Here is a 17,049-nt window from a genome sequence, read left to right as displayed (position 1 = left end):
ACCGGCGCGCTATGGCAACTCCATACCTATCCAGAGAGGAGAGAAGAGAGAGACACTCAATAGCGAGAATGACACGTGCTAATGTATTACACAATTTGCATACACAGTGATGACTAGATGCAACTTAACTTTTGTATAGCAAGAGAGAGGGGAGAACTACACCGCCGTAGGTTGACTGAAGGGGGTGTACACTTGCCTCCTGGTGCCGTGCCTAGAGGATGATAACCACACACGCACACAGACGCACAGACACACACGCACTCACAACACACACAGGTAACCATACCACAGTGCGCAGCGAGGAGGCTGGCGTCCCAAGAAATGGGCCAGAAAAAAACAACAACAAACCAACAGAAATAAAAATAATTAAACCAAACAAAAGTCAGGTCACAGGAAAACTAAAATAAACAGTGGGACCAGCAGGACGAGCAGGTGGAGCCAGTCGGAACCGGCGCAGAGAGTGATGGCAACAAAACAGCAACCTCCGAGGAGTGTAGCTAGCAATCCCACGGCGTCAGAGAGGCACCGCTAACCCGATCATAGATCCGTGGTTCGGAACAATCGCAATTTGGACCACACACTGAGGAAAGTGAGGGTAGATTTAGTGACTAAGGTCATCGTTACCATCGGAGCAACAACATCAACGTAGCATAGGCCAGCTTACCATCCACTGACTGCAGTCAGGTACCCAGGGGCCAACCACTGTGGCCACTCCAAAGCCGGCGTAAGCGCCACAAATCAGGCCTGTCACAGGGCACAGATGATGGGGCAACACACCAACCAAAGAGGTACACATCATAAAGTATGAATGTTAAATGCCTACCTGAAGGTACCAAATCTACCGGATAATGATCACGGCTAGCAGCAGCTCACACGCCAGCCGGCGTCCTTTGCCGGCAAAACAACAGCGGGGCGGAAAGAGAGACCCACGTCACGTCCAAAAACTAAATTTATCAACATAAAAGTCCTGCCAGTAATGGGCCAGCCAATCACAGACAAAGGACCAAAATCAGTCAGATTGAGGGGTGTAGGCCAATCTGTCACACATGCAATGGTAGACCACTGGAAAACCACATGTATCAGGCACCATCTGTAGACGGAGGCATAGCTCATCACAGACAATTCAGGAAGGCTAAATCCCATTACACCCCTTAGCCCTACGCCTTTCCCCTTTTGCTCGTTCACGTGAAGGGCTAGGGCCGTCCCAATTCACGTTCAGACAGAGGGGAAGGGGTAAGGGGTACGACCAAGTTCCCTGAATACATTGCGAATGCCTTTAAAAAAAAATGGCGGCATCAACAAAAGCACACAAATAAGTAATACGTATTTTGCCGTAATTTATGGCTTTAACATTGTGACAGGATAGCACAGGTGCTTTGCTTTTAAGTGAGGGCTAGTTAGACGGAAGACAAGTAGACAACATCGATAACAACATTGACAACAACATTGCCACCAAATAGTAAACTTAGTGCTTCGGCGAGCACATCAGGGGGGAAACGGATTTCCTACCTTATTCTGTCCTGTTAATTCCTGTTACTTGAAGCTCTTAGTTTCGTTATGAAATCCACTTCCATGGTAGCAGTCAAAGTGAACAAGCTAGCCAACACTAATGACACGACCGATTGAACTTCAGATTCGCTATGACGTACGTAACTGCCAGCAAGACTCTCAATGCCAGAATGAGATTGCGGCCAGACTGCTGCTGTATATACAGTCACCAGTACAACCTCTATACAGTCATTGGCTGTCGCGGCTTGTCGCCAAACCGTGTCATAGAAAGTTGAAAAGATTTCAACTTCACGGTCGTCGCGCAAATCGTTCTAGTCTCCAGAATCGCTTTTGTCGCGTGACTCAATACAAAGTCAATTACTTCCGTCGCTCGCCTCGCTCAGATCGCCGCTGGTGTATTTCTGCGGTAATGTGCCTGCGTGCCTGTGTGTGTGTGTACGCGTGCAGACATGTAAATCCTTTTCAATCATGACCATCACATGACTGTGATTCTGGCTAACCCCACACCCCACCAGAACTAACCAAGAATCATTTGCTACTGAATGTCTTATAGGGAATTGCTGGGGAGAGAGGAGTTGTGGCCTGCCTTGCTATCAACCCCCGCCGTCCTGTCAATACTGCAGCTCATCACCCTGCCCTGGTGTCCAGAAAGCCCACGCTACTTACTGATCGACAAAGGCAACGAGACTGCATGCGACAAGGGTATGCTATTTAAAGTCTTGATTGAATTTGGCTGATTATGGGCAGATGTCTTTTGGGGTCTCTCCTGAAGTTCCAATCTTCCTAGCCGCATACTGCAACTAATCATATACAGTAGGGGCTTGTTGATATCTCATTCAGAACTGCAGTTAGAGCAAGGGTTTCTGAAAACATGGCTTTCTCCTTTTTTGGGGGACTATACTAGTATTTCATGACTCTGTATGACCGTATCAACACAATGACACGAGGTGTCTGAGTTTGGCACCATGCAATGTGGCTACAGTAGCTTTTGAAGTTTAACCTAAATATACGCATATTTAATGAGCTTGGGCCTCATTTAAATTCAAAGAAATAAAATTCTGAAACTTCTGATGCAAAATAATCTTCGGTTTTATGTCCCTAATAACTTGGAGAAGTTTAGTCTTGTCTATTAATCTAAATTCTTGGCCTATCTAGGTGTGCCCTTTCACCTTAAAAACAATATCTGTAGAGTGACACATTCATATCCATGCACAGAGCGGAACAAGTGCCTGACTGCCATGTTACTTTGTGTTGAAAAACAGCACTAAAGCAGCTTCATGGCGAAGGTGGATATCTCAAAGAGAAGGCAGAGATCGAGAGGGAGAGACGTGATGATGCTGGAGTGAAACCGAAGAAACCCTGGGAACTATTTCGGGACCTGAGCATTCGCTGGCAACTCGCCAGCATCATGGTCATTAACCTGTTTTATCAGATCAACGGCATTAATGCAGTAAGTCCATAACTCCTGTCTATAGAGTTCGGAAGTCACCCTGAAGCATGTAGTAGACTGTAATCTTTCTTGTTAGCATTTTAGGACTTCCCGGTTCCCACTGGCGATCGAAAATGAATAGGGACCAGTCTCAAATAAGGCGTGAGTGCAAACACGTGATTAGCGAACCCCCTCAAACTATCGTGGGTGTTAAAAATAGGCTGTAGGCATGACATGGTTGATCATTTTGTGTCAAACGGCAACATAAATACGATATTGCTATCAACATGCTAAAGCGGGAAAACAGGCAGACTACAGGAAGGTGATTTAACTCAGGAGATATTCATCTCACTGGCCGTGTCCATGGTAACCTGTGGTAACCGACTCACACTATACTTCTTCTTCTTCTTTTTGAGTTTTTAATTGCGGTTGGCAGCTTAACGAAAAATCACACTACTTTCGTACGAGACTTGGAAATATTTCTAAACAAGCCCTGATACGGATACATGTTGTTTTTCACTCCTGACAACACTCTTTTGTTAAAACTTAAACAACACCATTACTGCATTAAATCCAATCGCCTTGGTTTAGTAATATAATTTCAAAACTTACCATCGAACTGAAGTTTGCTTATGCAACCGTCTTTACAGTGGAAAGCTCATGCGAGATGTGAACACAGATTTTTTAAGGAAGTAAAGGTCTGTGATACTAGATATGTAGTTCTAAAAAAATCTCCTTTTAGCTTTGGGATATCACTTTATTATCGTTATGTTTCATTTGGTAAACACATCCATGTGGTTGTGCTGTACATGGCACTAATGAGGGAAGGATGCGGGGACACGCAAATGTTGGTTGTTGACAGCTGTCTTATATTTTTGTCAAACCTAAATTCCTAATGGTCCGTAACATTCTGGGAATTCTGCTAGGAAACGGATGTCGTTAAATGCTAATCCGCCACATACAAGTTGATATCACCCACTTGTGAGCTCTATAGAAAGAGAAGACTAGTGGGATCTTAGCCAGGAGGAGGTTTGGTGAGGTTTTGCAATGACCATGTCTGTCTGTCTTTCTCTCTGTCTCTGTGTATTATGACTTTGTTTCTCAGATGTATTATTACGCAACACCTATGTTTGCTGAGGCAGGCATTACAGAAGATAAGATACCATATGTGACAATCGGCACAGGACTAAGTGAATTCTTACCTTCAATCCTCTGTGTGAGTCCATTGTTGTGCATGTTATTTCATTTGTGGTGTACAAGTCAATGCTTTTCCGTCCTTTCCGGTGGCTTCCGGGCTTGTGACGCGGTGCACAATGTCATCTATAATCATATTTGTAATTCAATATCAAAAATTAAAGCGCACAATTAAATTGCAAAAACATAATTCAAACGTAATTCTCTCGTATCTCTGCAATAGGGATGCTGATCGGGTGAAAGCCAATAAAAAGTCACTCTGCACTGCAGGGGAGACCAAAGCCGGGTTTACACTGTGCGACTTTCGCACCGATTTTGCCACTATTTGGTACTCGCACGACTTTTTGAGAGTCGGGCTGATTTCTTGCTCAATAGCAGGTCAATCGTGAGTCTCGCATCGTGTAGTGTACATGGAGTAACGACAAGTGATTTTACCTTGTGATCGTGCAATCGCAGGGTCGCAAGAAAATCAGAACTTTGAAATCCTGGTCATGCCTCGTGAGTAAATCGCACAGTTAAAGCAGTGCTACAACCCGATTTGTAGCGATTCGCCTGGTCATGCCTCGTGAGTAAATCGCACAGTTAAAGCAGTGCTACAACCCGATTTGTAGCGATTCGCCTGGTCATGCCTCGTGAGTAAATCGCACAGTTAAAGCAGTGCTACAACCCGGCCGTGCGATTCGCTCTTTGAGCGCGTCCTCATCTCCACCTCAGATCCGCATGTTCCCTCCTCAGCAGACCCGGGAAACATGCCTGTCATGTCGCACAGTGGAAGCATTCGGCTCGTATAGTGTGAGGACGTGAGTCGTGAGATGTGAACTTTTAAATCGTGAAATTCCCTCGAGCAGTGTGAGCAGGAGCTTAATACCCACGAGTGAAAATATTGCACAGTGTATGCCCGCCTAAAGGTTCTTTTCCACTGCCGGTTTTCTACCCAGTGCTGCTCGACACAGTGTGACTCGTCACTTTTTGCTTTTTGATTGGGCACAACACTGCTTGACTCAGCTCGAAAACGAGCCGACCGGCTGAAGCGAGCTGGGTGGGTCTTTCGCTGCCTACTTGCAGAATCCGTGTGAGCTTGTCCTCATCAGTGAATAAAAAATAATCATGACTGCCACGAGATCAACTCTCTTGGAATGCTCTTTAGTTTGACACTGTATAAGTTTGATATTAAAATTGAATGCAGAAATCAACATTGTAGTATCCAAATTGGATGTCGCTGAAACTACGTATCTATAGCCTACTACGATGAGAGATAACTGTTGGCCTAACCTCATGTCAATTACCCTACGTAAAGTAATTGACATGCTTTTTTAACCCAAATTGCTAATTAGTATTTATTAGCTGGGCTAAATTAATTGCCAGTAACCCAATGAAATTGATAAGACTTAATCTGGGCTATTTTGCTAGCACACAATTGTTACACTGATTTATGTATATTTTACTCATTCTGCCATAAATTGTTTACTGATGGTTTATTGTGCATTTATAATACTATTATAAGCATTGATATGTCCTTATTAAATCAATTGTATAACACTTAAACGTAAACTGTGCAAAAAAGGTGTGAAAAAAGTAGTGGTGGGCCGTTATTGGCGTTAACGTGCTGCGATAATGTGAGACTCTTATCGGGCTGTAAAAAAATATCGCACGTTAAACTATTCTCAAAATTGGGTTTGGAGTTTGGGTAGCCTATGCACATCACTATAGCATTTTTGACAGACGCTTTCAGCGCTCCAGTCGCTTCTCCTCTCCACCTGCTGCTTCAGCAGACCTACTAAATATGAACAGTGTTTGCATGCTGTAAACATTAATCTCTCTACCGTGGTAGGCGTTGTTTGAGCGTTTTTATTTTCACAAGTGGTAGACTAGAGAGTTATTGTTTGAGGTGAATCGAGAGACATTATTGTGTGTGACCAGCCCGACAGCTATTGCCTCACGCATTGCATGGAACACAAACAACAGTCCTGTTCCAGAAATCTGGCCTGTGCCATAATTGCAAAACATTCCATGTGATATGCTTTTTGAAGATTGTGAATCTGAAACTATTAATATCTACTCTCTCTAAATGTTTGTGTTACAATCGCGCATTTGCGACTCAGTGAGATATTCTCATGTCAGACGGTAATAAACGTGTAGCTTTCTTTTTTTTGCAAACTGAATTCATTTCGAGTTGTGACTCCTCTGGCATAGCCTGGGCGAATAGCCGACTGTTGACTCCGTCATCCTGATCTTACTCTATCTTCTACGTCACCACTCTCAACTGTTTGCTGATTGGCGAAACACTGAGAGAACCGAGCTTGAGGCTTTTGCCAGACGATGTGCGGAGCCAAAATCTTTGGGTGGAGCACAGAGGATGGCGTCGCGAGGCTACCTCTGGCATTCTAACTTTGGCCCACAGCGATTTGACAGTTGTTCTCAGAGCTGTAGGTTCTAGATATCTAGAGCGTAGTAGCCTAGCTCCTCCCTCTCTTAAAGGAGCCACCTTTTTAACAGTCAGTGGCAGATTCTCTCTCTCTCTCTCTCTCTCTCTCTCTCTCTCTCTCTCCATTAGAAATGCTGAATTGATGAGGTAATTTTGTTCAAATAGCCTAAGTGTTTGATAGATTTATCTGTATTTGCCTCTACAATTTATAGCACTGTTCATTTTGAAATTTCAGTATGACTGTAAATGCTTCCTAACATATTCAACAAACTTTAGAAATATTACAGTGTTTTTATCAGTATCAACATGACCATTTTTTTGAAGCTGAGATGCATTTTGGAAAAAAGAGATGAGCTCTGGTGTAATGCGCCATCTGTCTTAAGAAATCCCCAAGGTTTTTTTCATCATTATTTCGCTAGCGAGCCTATTCTGAATGAGCCATTTTGATATAGATTAATCTAGATTAATTTCATAATTACAGTGAGATAATCTAGATTTAAAAAAATAATCTATGCCCACCCCTAGAAAAAAGGTACTGCAACTATGCTGCTCATTGAAACTGGGTTGCCTATTGCCAAAATTGATCCTTTCATGAATGTTTACTTAGTAATAAACTAATATTTTCTAGTATGGCCCAAGTATGGGTAGCATGAATTCTGGAAATAAACAACTAAAAATCCTACACAGTGTACCTTTAACTAAAAAGTTATGCAACTATAATTTTATACTGGAAAACTAGCTACCAACTAGTTGTAAATATTGCACATTACAAATTGCTTACTTTATATTTATTATAAAGTAGTTGCTTAGCGTATTTTGTTTCGTTTCAAAACCTCTATCGCAAAATTATGCATCAGAGGGCGCGATTATGCCGCCCTTTCCTCATATTGCGCTCTTGGCGACGGCCTATACTTATCGCCGCCTATGGCTGGGCTCTATTTGGAGAAACGCCTTTAGTGTCACAGAGGACACAGGAAAGAACGAGAGAACAGATTGACTTAAAAAGGGTGTGGGACTATTATAGAATAATCTGCATATTTGTGTCAAATTCATGCTTACTGTGTAAGAGAAATGTGCCAAAAATCCAATCACATTCATAAAATGTTAGCCTACTAGAAATTAATGCTGTTTTTCTGTTTGTTCTGCAGGGCATCTTGATTGACTCACTTGGAAGGAAAGTCCTCATCATTGGGGGGTACTTTCTAATGGCTCTCTGGTGTTTAGGGATAACCCTGACCCTCACTTTCGCTGCAAGTCCTTTTTTTACTCTCTGTAGAATTATACTCAATAACTTTGTGTAGCATAGTTCATTTTCTCTCTTGCATGAACTTGAGAGTCCCTACACCGAAGAGCTCCAGGGAAACAAGGAGAACTCCTTGAAGCACTCCAAATTCCTGTTTGATTTCTGTCTACTATGATGTTCATTAAAGCGACCATCCGGTATTTTTGACACTGGACCCTATCTCCTAGTTAGTAAGAGTCTTGTAGACATGTGGAGATACTTATTTTGATACTCCAAGCAGTCCTTGTAATTTCAGAGGGGGCTGGTGCTAGGCTAGCACAAGTGAACGGCTTTGAGCTAGCCTCTCTCTAAAAGGATACCCAGTCCACAAAGTGCCAGAAGCAAATTAATTAACTCTTCTAGACTGTCGGTAAGAATGTCTGTCGGTTGCATGCTTTTATTGATAAACTAACCTTGTATTTATACCTGAGCAGCAGCAGTCGACTTCCTTTTTGACAGCTTGGTGGAGTTCGTTCTTTCAGGATCTTCCGGTGGAAATTAGTGAAAACTTTTCGTTTCACATATTGGAGGATTTGAGGTATTTGCATTGGTGTAGTCTACTTTTTTATGGTGGGTATACTGTATATTTGAGCATTTTTTGAAGTGGGTATACTGTATATAGTTGTGCTATTCAAAACAATGGATCAATCAATTTTAAGTGGGTATACTGAAATCCCTGAAATTTAGAAGTGGGTATACTCCGTATACCCGCGTTCTACGTAGACTACACCACTGGGTATTTGTATACTGACTGCGGTATTATGCACGATGATTGACCATGCTACGACTTGGTTACATTGAGTTGGTTACATTACAGCTGACTAGAGCAAAGTAAAATTCCGCTGTTGCTGAGAAAAATAGTCCATCAACATGTGGCAATTATTTCCATACAAGGTTAGATTTATTTCAATCGGTATTCTATCAACACAAACACTTACATCTGGCATAATAATTTATATCATTGTTGTGCTTTGTGGACTGACTATAATACGGTTTTACAGATAGCGCGTTCAGGCCGACTGAGAACCGTGCTGGAGCCCGTTCCCGCACCTAATCGCGAACCGACCGTCTCCTTCACAACACAGATATTTGCGTTCGCAAACCGGGAAGTTGGTTCGCAATGCGAACTGCAAAACACTAGGTTTTTCTCCTCGAACTGCGAGGACAGCGTTGCCATCAGCAGGTTCATCCGGGTAACACAGTCACGTGCGGAAAAAGTTCAGAGCCCGGTATGAACATGGGGGTTCGCAGATCAGCACTTTAGTGCCCAACATAACTGGTGCGGGCTCCGGCTCCGGCTCCGGCCTGGTCGGCCTGAAAGCCCTATGAGAGGCTACTAAAAGCAGTTCATTTGCGCTAGCCTAGCACCAGCGACCTCTGGAATTATAAAGACTGGAATTGGAGTTGAAAAAAGTATTTCCGCATGTCTACAAGGCCCTGACTAACTAGGAAATAGGCTCCAATGTCAAAAATCCCGGTGTGTTGCTTTAACTTGCTTAACTTTCCTCCCTCAGGAGGCAAGTCCATGGGTGCCATATCTCAGCATCGCATTCACTTTTGCCTTCATCGTCAGCTTTGGCATGGGACCAGGTAGTCAAATTATTGATATACTGCAGTGCACTTTGTATTCCAAAAGTCAACAAATTTGGTTTGCTCTTTGGTAGAGCACAATTGTTAGGAAAAAACTGTTTTGTATGTCTAACTGGGCGAATAGACTGGCTGCGACGAGATTCAAGCAACAGAGAATCGCCGCTGTGCAGCAAAAGCGATATGAGCGATAGAGGCGACTAGTGTATGTCCGCTAAAAGCAGAATGCAAGCATTCCAACATTCCCATTGGCTGTGGCGGCTGTAGGCGAACTGCATCATAGCTCATTTGCACAACATTGCCTGGAGTTCAACTGCAAACTGTCGCTCTAGTCACGCGAATCGCTTTTGTCGTGCGACTCAGAAAAAAATCAATTACTTCCGCCGCTAGACTCGCTCATGTCGCGCTTCGTCCATTCATGCCTTAATTGATTAGAAAGTCTGGACCTGTCTCTCTAAAGTACAGTTGCTAACCAGTTAGCAACTTGCATGGTTGCCAATCCGAACCCAGGAATTAGTTAGTTAACGTCATTGTCAAGAAACACACACCTGTAGAATCAATATTGTTTTTTATTGTTTAGGTGGTGTTTCTCGTGCTCTAACCTCTGAGATCTTCACCCAAGCTGTGCGACCAGCAGCATGCATTATTGGGCTAACAGTCAACTGGATTGGCTTCTTCATCCTTTCCATGGTCTTTCCATATACAGTATAGTGGTAAGTGCAAACAAGTGTGTAGTGTTTTCTTCCTTGCAGGCTGTCTGTGTAGCTTAAAAAAGCCATGTTATTCTGAATGCGCCAAATATCTTTTTAAATGTGACAACAAAGTCAATTTCAAGTTCATTACCCTACTTCTGTTGCATTATCACACAGTGGTTCTGTCTGATTGCCATTCTGCATTCTGCAAAGACTGCATCCTACAGCCCTCCTATATGTTGCACTAACACTTGGTCTAAAAGGCTAATATTTAACTTGCTAAGATATGCAGACACCTGGAGCCTCATGTACTAAGAACTGCGTGGATTTCCTACCAAAAAAGTGTGGGTGTGAAAATCTTGAAAGTTGCTTACAGACAAGTATGTATCAATAAGTGCGCAACCAGGTTTTGCCATTAAATCTTGCGCACATGCACGAGCACATGCTAGCTCAACTGACTTAAAAATAAGCTGCAAAAGTTTGCAAAATAGTTAAGTGCCATGATAAGGTGCAGTGTGGTACTCAGCGATAGCAATCTGTTGGCATAACCTCAGCATTCTCTTGTGCGGATTTTTCTGTGCTTTGAGTCTTGGCTGTAGACATGTAATGTCATCAGCACAGAAAGGCCTTTTCGTTTCATATAGATATTTCAACCTGTCAATGTTCAGTCCAGGTGGGGATAGGAGAAGAAGACTGTCAATTGGTGGAAGGGGTGCTGGATTGCGAAATACAGTACAGTAGCTCAGAAAATATTGTTAGATATTGTTTTAAACTCATGATGTGCAAATCTGTAGAACCACTTCGATATACTTCTGCATCATGGTGATATTATTCAATTCCATCAGTGATTTAAAAAAATGTTTTAGTCAATTGAAATGACGATGCCTAGGACAGCAGTTTTTACCGGGTGTGGACAGTCAAGAAACACATCTTTCAAACCACTGTACATTAGTGTAACAGACCCCTTTGTCATTACCTGGATTTATTTTGTTCATAAAAATGTAACCGAAATAGTACTTGCATAGCTGGGGTATGTATTTGCCAAACTTTCAAGAATCAGTGTAATACAAATTTCACACAATTGGTATTATATTATTTTTTTCATCCTCAGGAAGGGCTTGGGCAGTACTGTTTTCTTGTGTTCTTAGTCATCAACCTCATGATCGCCGTCTACACATTGTTTTTGGTCCCAGAGACCAAGAACAAAACCTTCACGGAGATCCAGGCAGCATTCCAAATCAACAACAAAACCTTCCAGAAGATCAAAGCATTGTTCCAAACCAAGACGAAGAAACAGAATCAGCAGCAGCAGATGTCTGTCGCAGAGGAGGTTCTGGCAACATACCTTTGAAAGTCGGAAAAATGTTCACAATGATGTTGTTGAAATGACATTATTTAGTCATATTTATTATTTATCACGCCCTGACTGGAAAACTTGCACTTTACATACATGAAAAGGGGGATGTTCTCCATAGTCCGCCATTTTGAATTTCTAAAAATATCCATTTTTAGCTGCAAAAATGACTGTACTTGGGCCATACTAGAAAATATTATTTTATTACTTAGTAAACTTTCATGAAAAGATCAAATTTGTCAATAGGCAACCCAGTTTCAAGGAACAGCATAGTTGCAGTACCTTTTTTGACCATTTCCTGCACAGGGTACCTTTAAATTGAGGATCTAAATATATTTTCACGCCCCAAAGAGAATACCAGTAGCTCCCAAGTTAACTATTTTAATGAAAAAACAGTTGGATCACTTCTGTTTACAGCTAATATTATCATCTGAATTGCTAGTTACTAGTCTATCCTGATGAACATGTGTCATTCAAGTATAGAAAAAAGTAGATGCGTCACACTCACCACCGTTAGTTTCTGCTGTTGTGTTGTGCTGTTTTTTCATTCCAAACTTCCATTTTCACACCTAATTTGATGACAGCAAATCTCCTCATCCTTCTGCCTGTGTTTACAACAAGCTAGCAAAGCCCTGACAGGACGCTAGGTGTGTTTTGATGACTCAGGCGACTCGATGTGATGTGAACAGGAAGTGTGCATGATTTCATTCACTGTAATAACATTCAAATACTGTGTTGTGATAAGTTGCACAGATGAAATATCCAAATCGTGACTTTGTAGGAGTTTTGACTGTAGGTGTTTTCATAATCTATGTCAGTTCTGTTCATCACATTATTACGGAAATCACGCAGAATGTGCATTAGAATGTGTATATTCAGAATCCACTAAAAACCCCAACGCATGGGAGAGTAAAAACTGGTTTCCCCGTGATTTGGTAGTCAATGTGTTAACTTAAAAATAGCTATGTTTGAATAAAGGCTTTTTATAATTTTTGGATTTGAAGTTTGCCATCGACTCCCTCCTTTTGGACGACATTATTTACTGTTTTGATTATTAATATATATTTTTTGATGATTAATATTAATATATATATATATATATATATATATATATATATATATATATATAATTTATATATATATATATATTAACTTATTATATTTTGTTTCTTTTTTACTATAAAATCTTAGGAGTGGTTGTGGGTCATTGAGCGAATGTCTGCCACCTGTTGAGAGGTAGCTATGTCTTACAGTGTTGGGAGTAACTTACAAAAGTAATTCATTCCCGTAAAGTATTACTTTTTGCGGTAACTAAGTAATGTACAGCATTACAAGGGTTACAATAGGTTTTACGGCAACTTGGATTTTAATGGTGTTCACTGTGATCGGTCAGAAAGATGCTATTCCTGAACCTGCTACTTTTTAGTCTGCATGCTGCTGAAAAACCTGTATGGGAGGTGAAAGAGTCATGACTGCATGAGCTTGATTTACACTCTAAATCGCGAGATCCATATTACATTACATTACATTGCATTGCATTTGGCAGACGCTTTATAACCAAAGTGACTTTCAGAAGAGGACATAATCATAGCCAACATCACTAGCAGATACAAAGTGCACAGGAAATAAACAGAACAAGTGCAGATGCACGTGTCACAGGTGGAAGGTGCGCATTGACTGGCGGCACCTCCACTTACTATCGAATACCCCGAGGAGTTGTGTACACTCAAACACACCAAGACACCAGAGAGTTAAAGTTTAGGATTTATTTTCTGCAGTGGACACATGATTCTGTGGGCCTAATGTTCGTGTGTGCATGTGGGGTGTAACCAGTCCATTCGAACGGGGGCGGATCCATTCGGTCTCTCCCGGGGCGCCAATGCCACTCTTCGCTCCAGTCACATCAATCCGGCGAATGCTGGGGAGGACAAGGAAACATCACCAGCAAGTGTTCATACATGATGCCACCGTCGTTACTCTTATTATTTATGGGTGGGAGACGTGACGCCTTGTTTTTTCGTAACATTGGTTAAAAACCTACAAAACTGTTATTTTTCCTTTAAAAAACATATGTCAATGAAAGAAGATGTGGTACATTATGTTTCATATTAGTCTTAGATGACAAGAAACATTTTTGTTAAGATTTATGTAAAGGTTTATATGTCAAATATCCTGCGGTGTGACTGTAACATTAATGAAACCTGGAATATAATATATATATAAAAATTAACCGACAACATTTAGAATAATGTATGAAGCATTTGGCATGATTGCATAAATATTAACTTTATATTAAGATATGTGAATGTGAAAAAAACTCAAGACAGTAATATTAACTACAAGTTCAATTTCGTAACACAAATTGCGTCCTGTGGGGTGACATGTATGTCAGTGTTTGTGAATGGGCAGCTGCAAGGCCAACTACAAGCATCTTAAAGACTGGCTCCTAACCAGTCAGTACCTCAGTTATTAGAGAGTGCTGTGGAAGTTTAAGGTGACTCTTAACCTCTTAATATGTCTTCATATTGCAATCTTTCTGTCACGCAATGCTTAGGTTCATTTTATGGTGTCCTGTGGTGTGACTGCTCTTATAGGAAGAAAAAAAGTTTTTTTATGAATGAAAAGGCATGTTAAGATTAAACACAATATCATTATCAAGTTAGCATGAGCTCAGATGTCAGTCATGTATACAAAAGGATTAAAATGGCCATAATGCAGTGAATTCCCTGTGGTGTGACTCAATTTTCCTGCGGTGTGACATGCCTATGCAATGTGTTGATGCAAGACACATTTTCCCAAAAATGGCAAAAATAAGGTGAAATTCCACAGACCACTAAGTGCTTTATTTTTTTCTATTTTTTTCCAATTTTTATCCATCATTTTTTCCAGGAATTTGAAAAACTTTTTTTTTTTTTTGCGTTACGCCCTTAAACGTCAACCACCCTTATAAATATGCACACGGGATGGCCGGATTCTGATAACACACGTGATTTATAAACCATAGCACACACTGCATTACACTGCACTGCAATCTCCAAAAATAGTGAAATACTATGACGGCCATCTGGTTACACATTTTAAGGATTATTTTCGTTACTATCTTATGGCGAGGCTGGGGCCAGGGAGAGAGAGTGAGTTGGAGGAAGAGTGGAAAGGCAGGTGAGAGAGCGAGGAGGAGAGAGAGAGAGAGACTCGTTTCGAGAGAGAACAGGAAAGCCGAGCAGTCTGCCTTCTTGGAGGGAGGGGGCTTCTTAGACTTGAAGTGACACGGAGACTAGGTCACGGGAATGCACTTATCTTTCTGAGGGGCGAGCGTTCTCACCCCTCCATTTCCAACGTGGCATGAAACTCTGCGCACAGGTCACGGACTCTCATCGGGCAGAATGCCGTCCGCCTCTTCCATCGGGTCGCAGGTGGCCGTTCTCGATACGTAGGATCATCTGTGCTTGTTCGCCTTCTTCCTAGGCCCGTCCGGCTACCGGCTTGGCGTCCCCCCAGGCCTCCGGCATCTGCTTCTCAGCTTCGGCTCGGCCAGGTCACGTCTCCTGCATTTCGTACTTGTCAGCTGGCCCCCTCTCTCTCTTCCTCTCGCCTCCCCCGCTGCGTCACCACTCCTCCGTTTCCTCCGCTCCCGTGTGTTCAATCACCTGCACATAAAAACCCTTACTGACCAGGATCTCAGAAAAGGCTGAAGATTTTTTTTTCTCAGGTACTGACAAGTTGATGGTAGTGTGAGCATTACAACTGCATGTCGAAATTGGCAGAAGTTATCCTTTAATGAATAACTATAATCCGTGGTAAAATCATGGTCAGTTTTCAGAGTAAAGCATGCTAATTTTCGTAAGGGTGTAGTGAAACCATAGTCAAACCATGATTGAACGATAGCAAAAAAAAACAAAAAAACATGTTGAACCATGTTCAAAGAAACATGAAAACCATGATTTACCATGGTCAATTTGTGTAAGGCAGGGATGATAGTATTCAGGCTCCATGCCTGATTTCAGGCTTGACGGAGTTTGCAAAAATAAAAACATTGATAATAATTAGTCATTAGGTTATTCTTATCTCAGAAAGTGTTACTGGTTCAGGGTTTACTTCTACTATCAGGCTTGAACAATGGTCGTACACAGGCTATTAAATGTTTGAATAATGTGTCAAAATAGGCCTACGTTACGTCACTATGCAGTATCTTGTCGTCATCGTTAGAGCAGGGAAAAAATTCAGGCTCAGGATTTTTTTTCACTATCACCCCTGGTAAGGGGTGACACACATGGAAGAGGGTGAGGGGAGACTTCAAAATGAAATGAACCCTGGGGTGAAGAGAGGAGACCAATGTGGAGATGAGGAGGAGAGGAGAGGAGGAGGAGGGATGGACAAAGGTGTCTGTGAGTATGTGTGTGCAGAGAAAGGCTAGCTGTGTGCGTGTGTGTTTGCATGTGCATGTGTGTATATGTGTGCATGTGTGTATGTGTGGTGCGTGAGAGAAATCATAGCAGTGTAAGAAAAAGAATAAAAGAAGAGAAATGAGATTTGGAGTGCTGTGAGTTCCAGTCTGACCTTTAGAAAACACATTTCATGTCACTCTCTAAGTAGGGCCAGAATGTCAGACAACCATCCATAAAATATATGCCAAGACACACAAAAATACACACACACATACTCTCTCAGGCAGACACAGACACCAAGACGGATTTTGAACAACAAACACATATCCATTAATATAGTGTCCTGTTAGGGATGCAAACGACGTTAATTGACTTTAATCGATCATTGCATTCATCGATTAAAAAACCATTAATCGCAATTAATCGACAATTCAACTGACAAGAGACCCAGGTGAAATGGGCATGTGAAGAGTGTGTGTGAAGAGGGGTGTGAATAGTGGGAATATTTAAATCACCTTTGGATTAAAGAATTGAAATATAATTAACTTAAATGTTGTATTTTATCTCAATGTTTAATAAAATGTTTAGATTTTTCTGGGTTTTTTTTCGAGACACATTCAGATTTCGGGGGGGGAAACGCCGCTTATCAATTAATCGTAAGTCGATCGATAACACTATCAACTAATGATTAATGAATTAATCGATAATTTGCATCCCTATGTCCTGTTCAATGTAAAGAAAAGAAACCAATGCAAACCCACACAGCACACACATGTACACATACTCAGGCCTGGTTCTAGTCCATTTACAGTCCTAGGCAGCACCCCTCTCTCCTTTTCATGAATTTCAGATCGAGCATATGCATATCAAGCATTATGGTATACTGAGTGCCCATGAATAATCATATAATTGCCAATGTAAACGACCGCCTTGTCTGCCTATGCCAGTCGCCAGCCCTGCACATACTGTACACACAACAGGTACAATTATACTGTAACTGTTGCAAAAGTTACCTCTGATAGGTGAAATATGGAAACAAACATATAGTACAGTTTAAATGAGAGCTCTTTGGGCAGTCATGGTTAAGCAGTCAGGGTGTCATACTTGTAGTCCAAAGGTTGTCGGTTCGATTCCCAACCCGCCAGGTAACCAGTGCTCTCCCCCATCCTCCTCCATGATTTACCCTGAACAT

At 41.7% G+C, this 17,049-nt stretch overlaps 1 protein-coding gene across 1 annotated transcript; it reads left to right on the top strand.

Moving 5' to 3' along the window:
* The first annotated feature begins 2,051 nt into the window (after positions 1–2,051).
* LOC134443320 (solute carrier family 2, facilitated glucose transporter member 11-like) lies at positions 2,052–12,076 on the top strand. The gene is made up of 7 exons (XM_063193170.1): positions 2,052–2,211; positions 2,772–2,959; positions 4,044–4,154; positions 7,706–7,807; positions 9,354–9,429; positions 10,007–10,139; positions 11,230–12,076. Exons 1-6 carry the CDS (start codon positions 2,052–2,054, stop codon positions 10,135–10,137), a joined length of 768 nt encoding a protein of 255 aa, XP_063049240.1. The 3' UTR covers positions 10,138–10,139; positions 11,230–12,076.
* Positions 12,077–17,049: the final 4,973 nt, after the last annotated feature.

This window comes from Engraulis encrasicolus, unplaced genomic scaffold (genome assembly GCF_034702125.1).
Source record: "Engraulis encrasicolus isolate BLACKSEA-1 unplaced genomic scaffold, IST_EnEncr_1.0 scaffold_30_np1212, whole genome shotgun sequence".
NCBI lineage: Eukaryota > Metazoa > Chordata > Actinopteri > Clupeiformes > Engraulidae > Engraulis > Engraulis encrasicolus.
The sequence above is the reverse complement of the archived record's forward strand: the minus strand, read 5'-3'. Positions and strand labels throughout refer to the sequence as shown.

Bases quoted from the DNA above. Each gene is read 5' to 3' on its own strand.
- LOC134443320 (XM_063193170.1), top strand. From the start codon at position 2,052: ATGTCTTATAGGGAATTGCTGGGGAGAGAGGAGTTGTGGCCTGCCTTG. The intron at 4,155-7,705 runs GTGAGTCCATTG...TTTGTTCTGCAG, and splicing joins TCTTACCTTCAATCCTCTGT to GGCATCTTGATTGACTCACT. The intron at 9,430-10,006 runs GTAGTCAAATTA...TTTATTGTTTAG, and splicing joins CAGCTTTGGCATGGGACCAG to GTGGTGTTTCTCGTGCTCTA.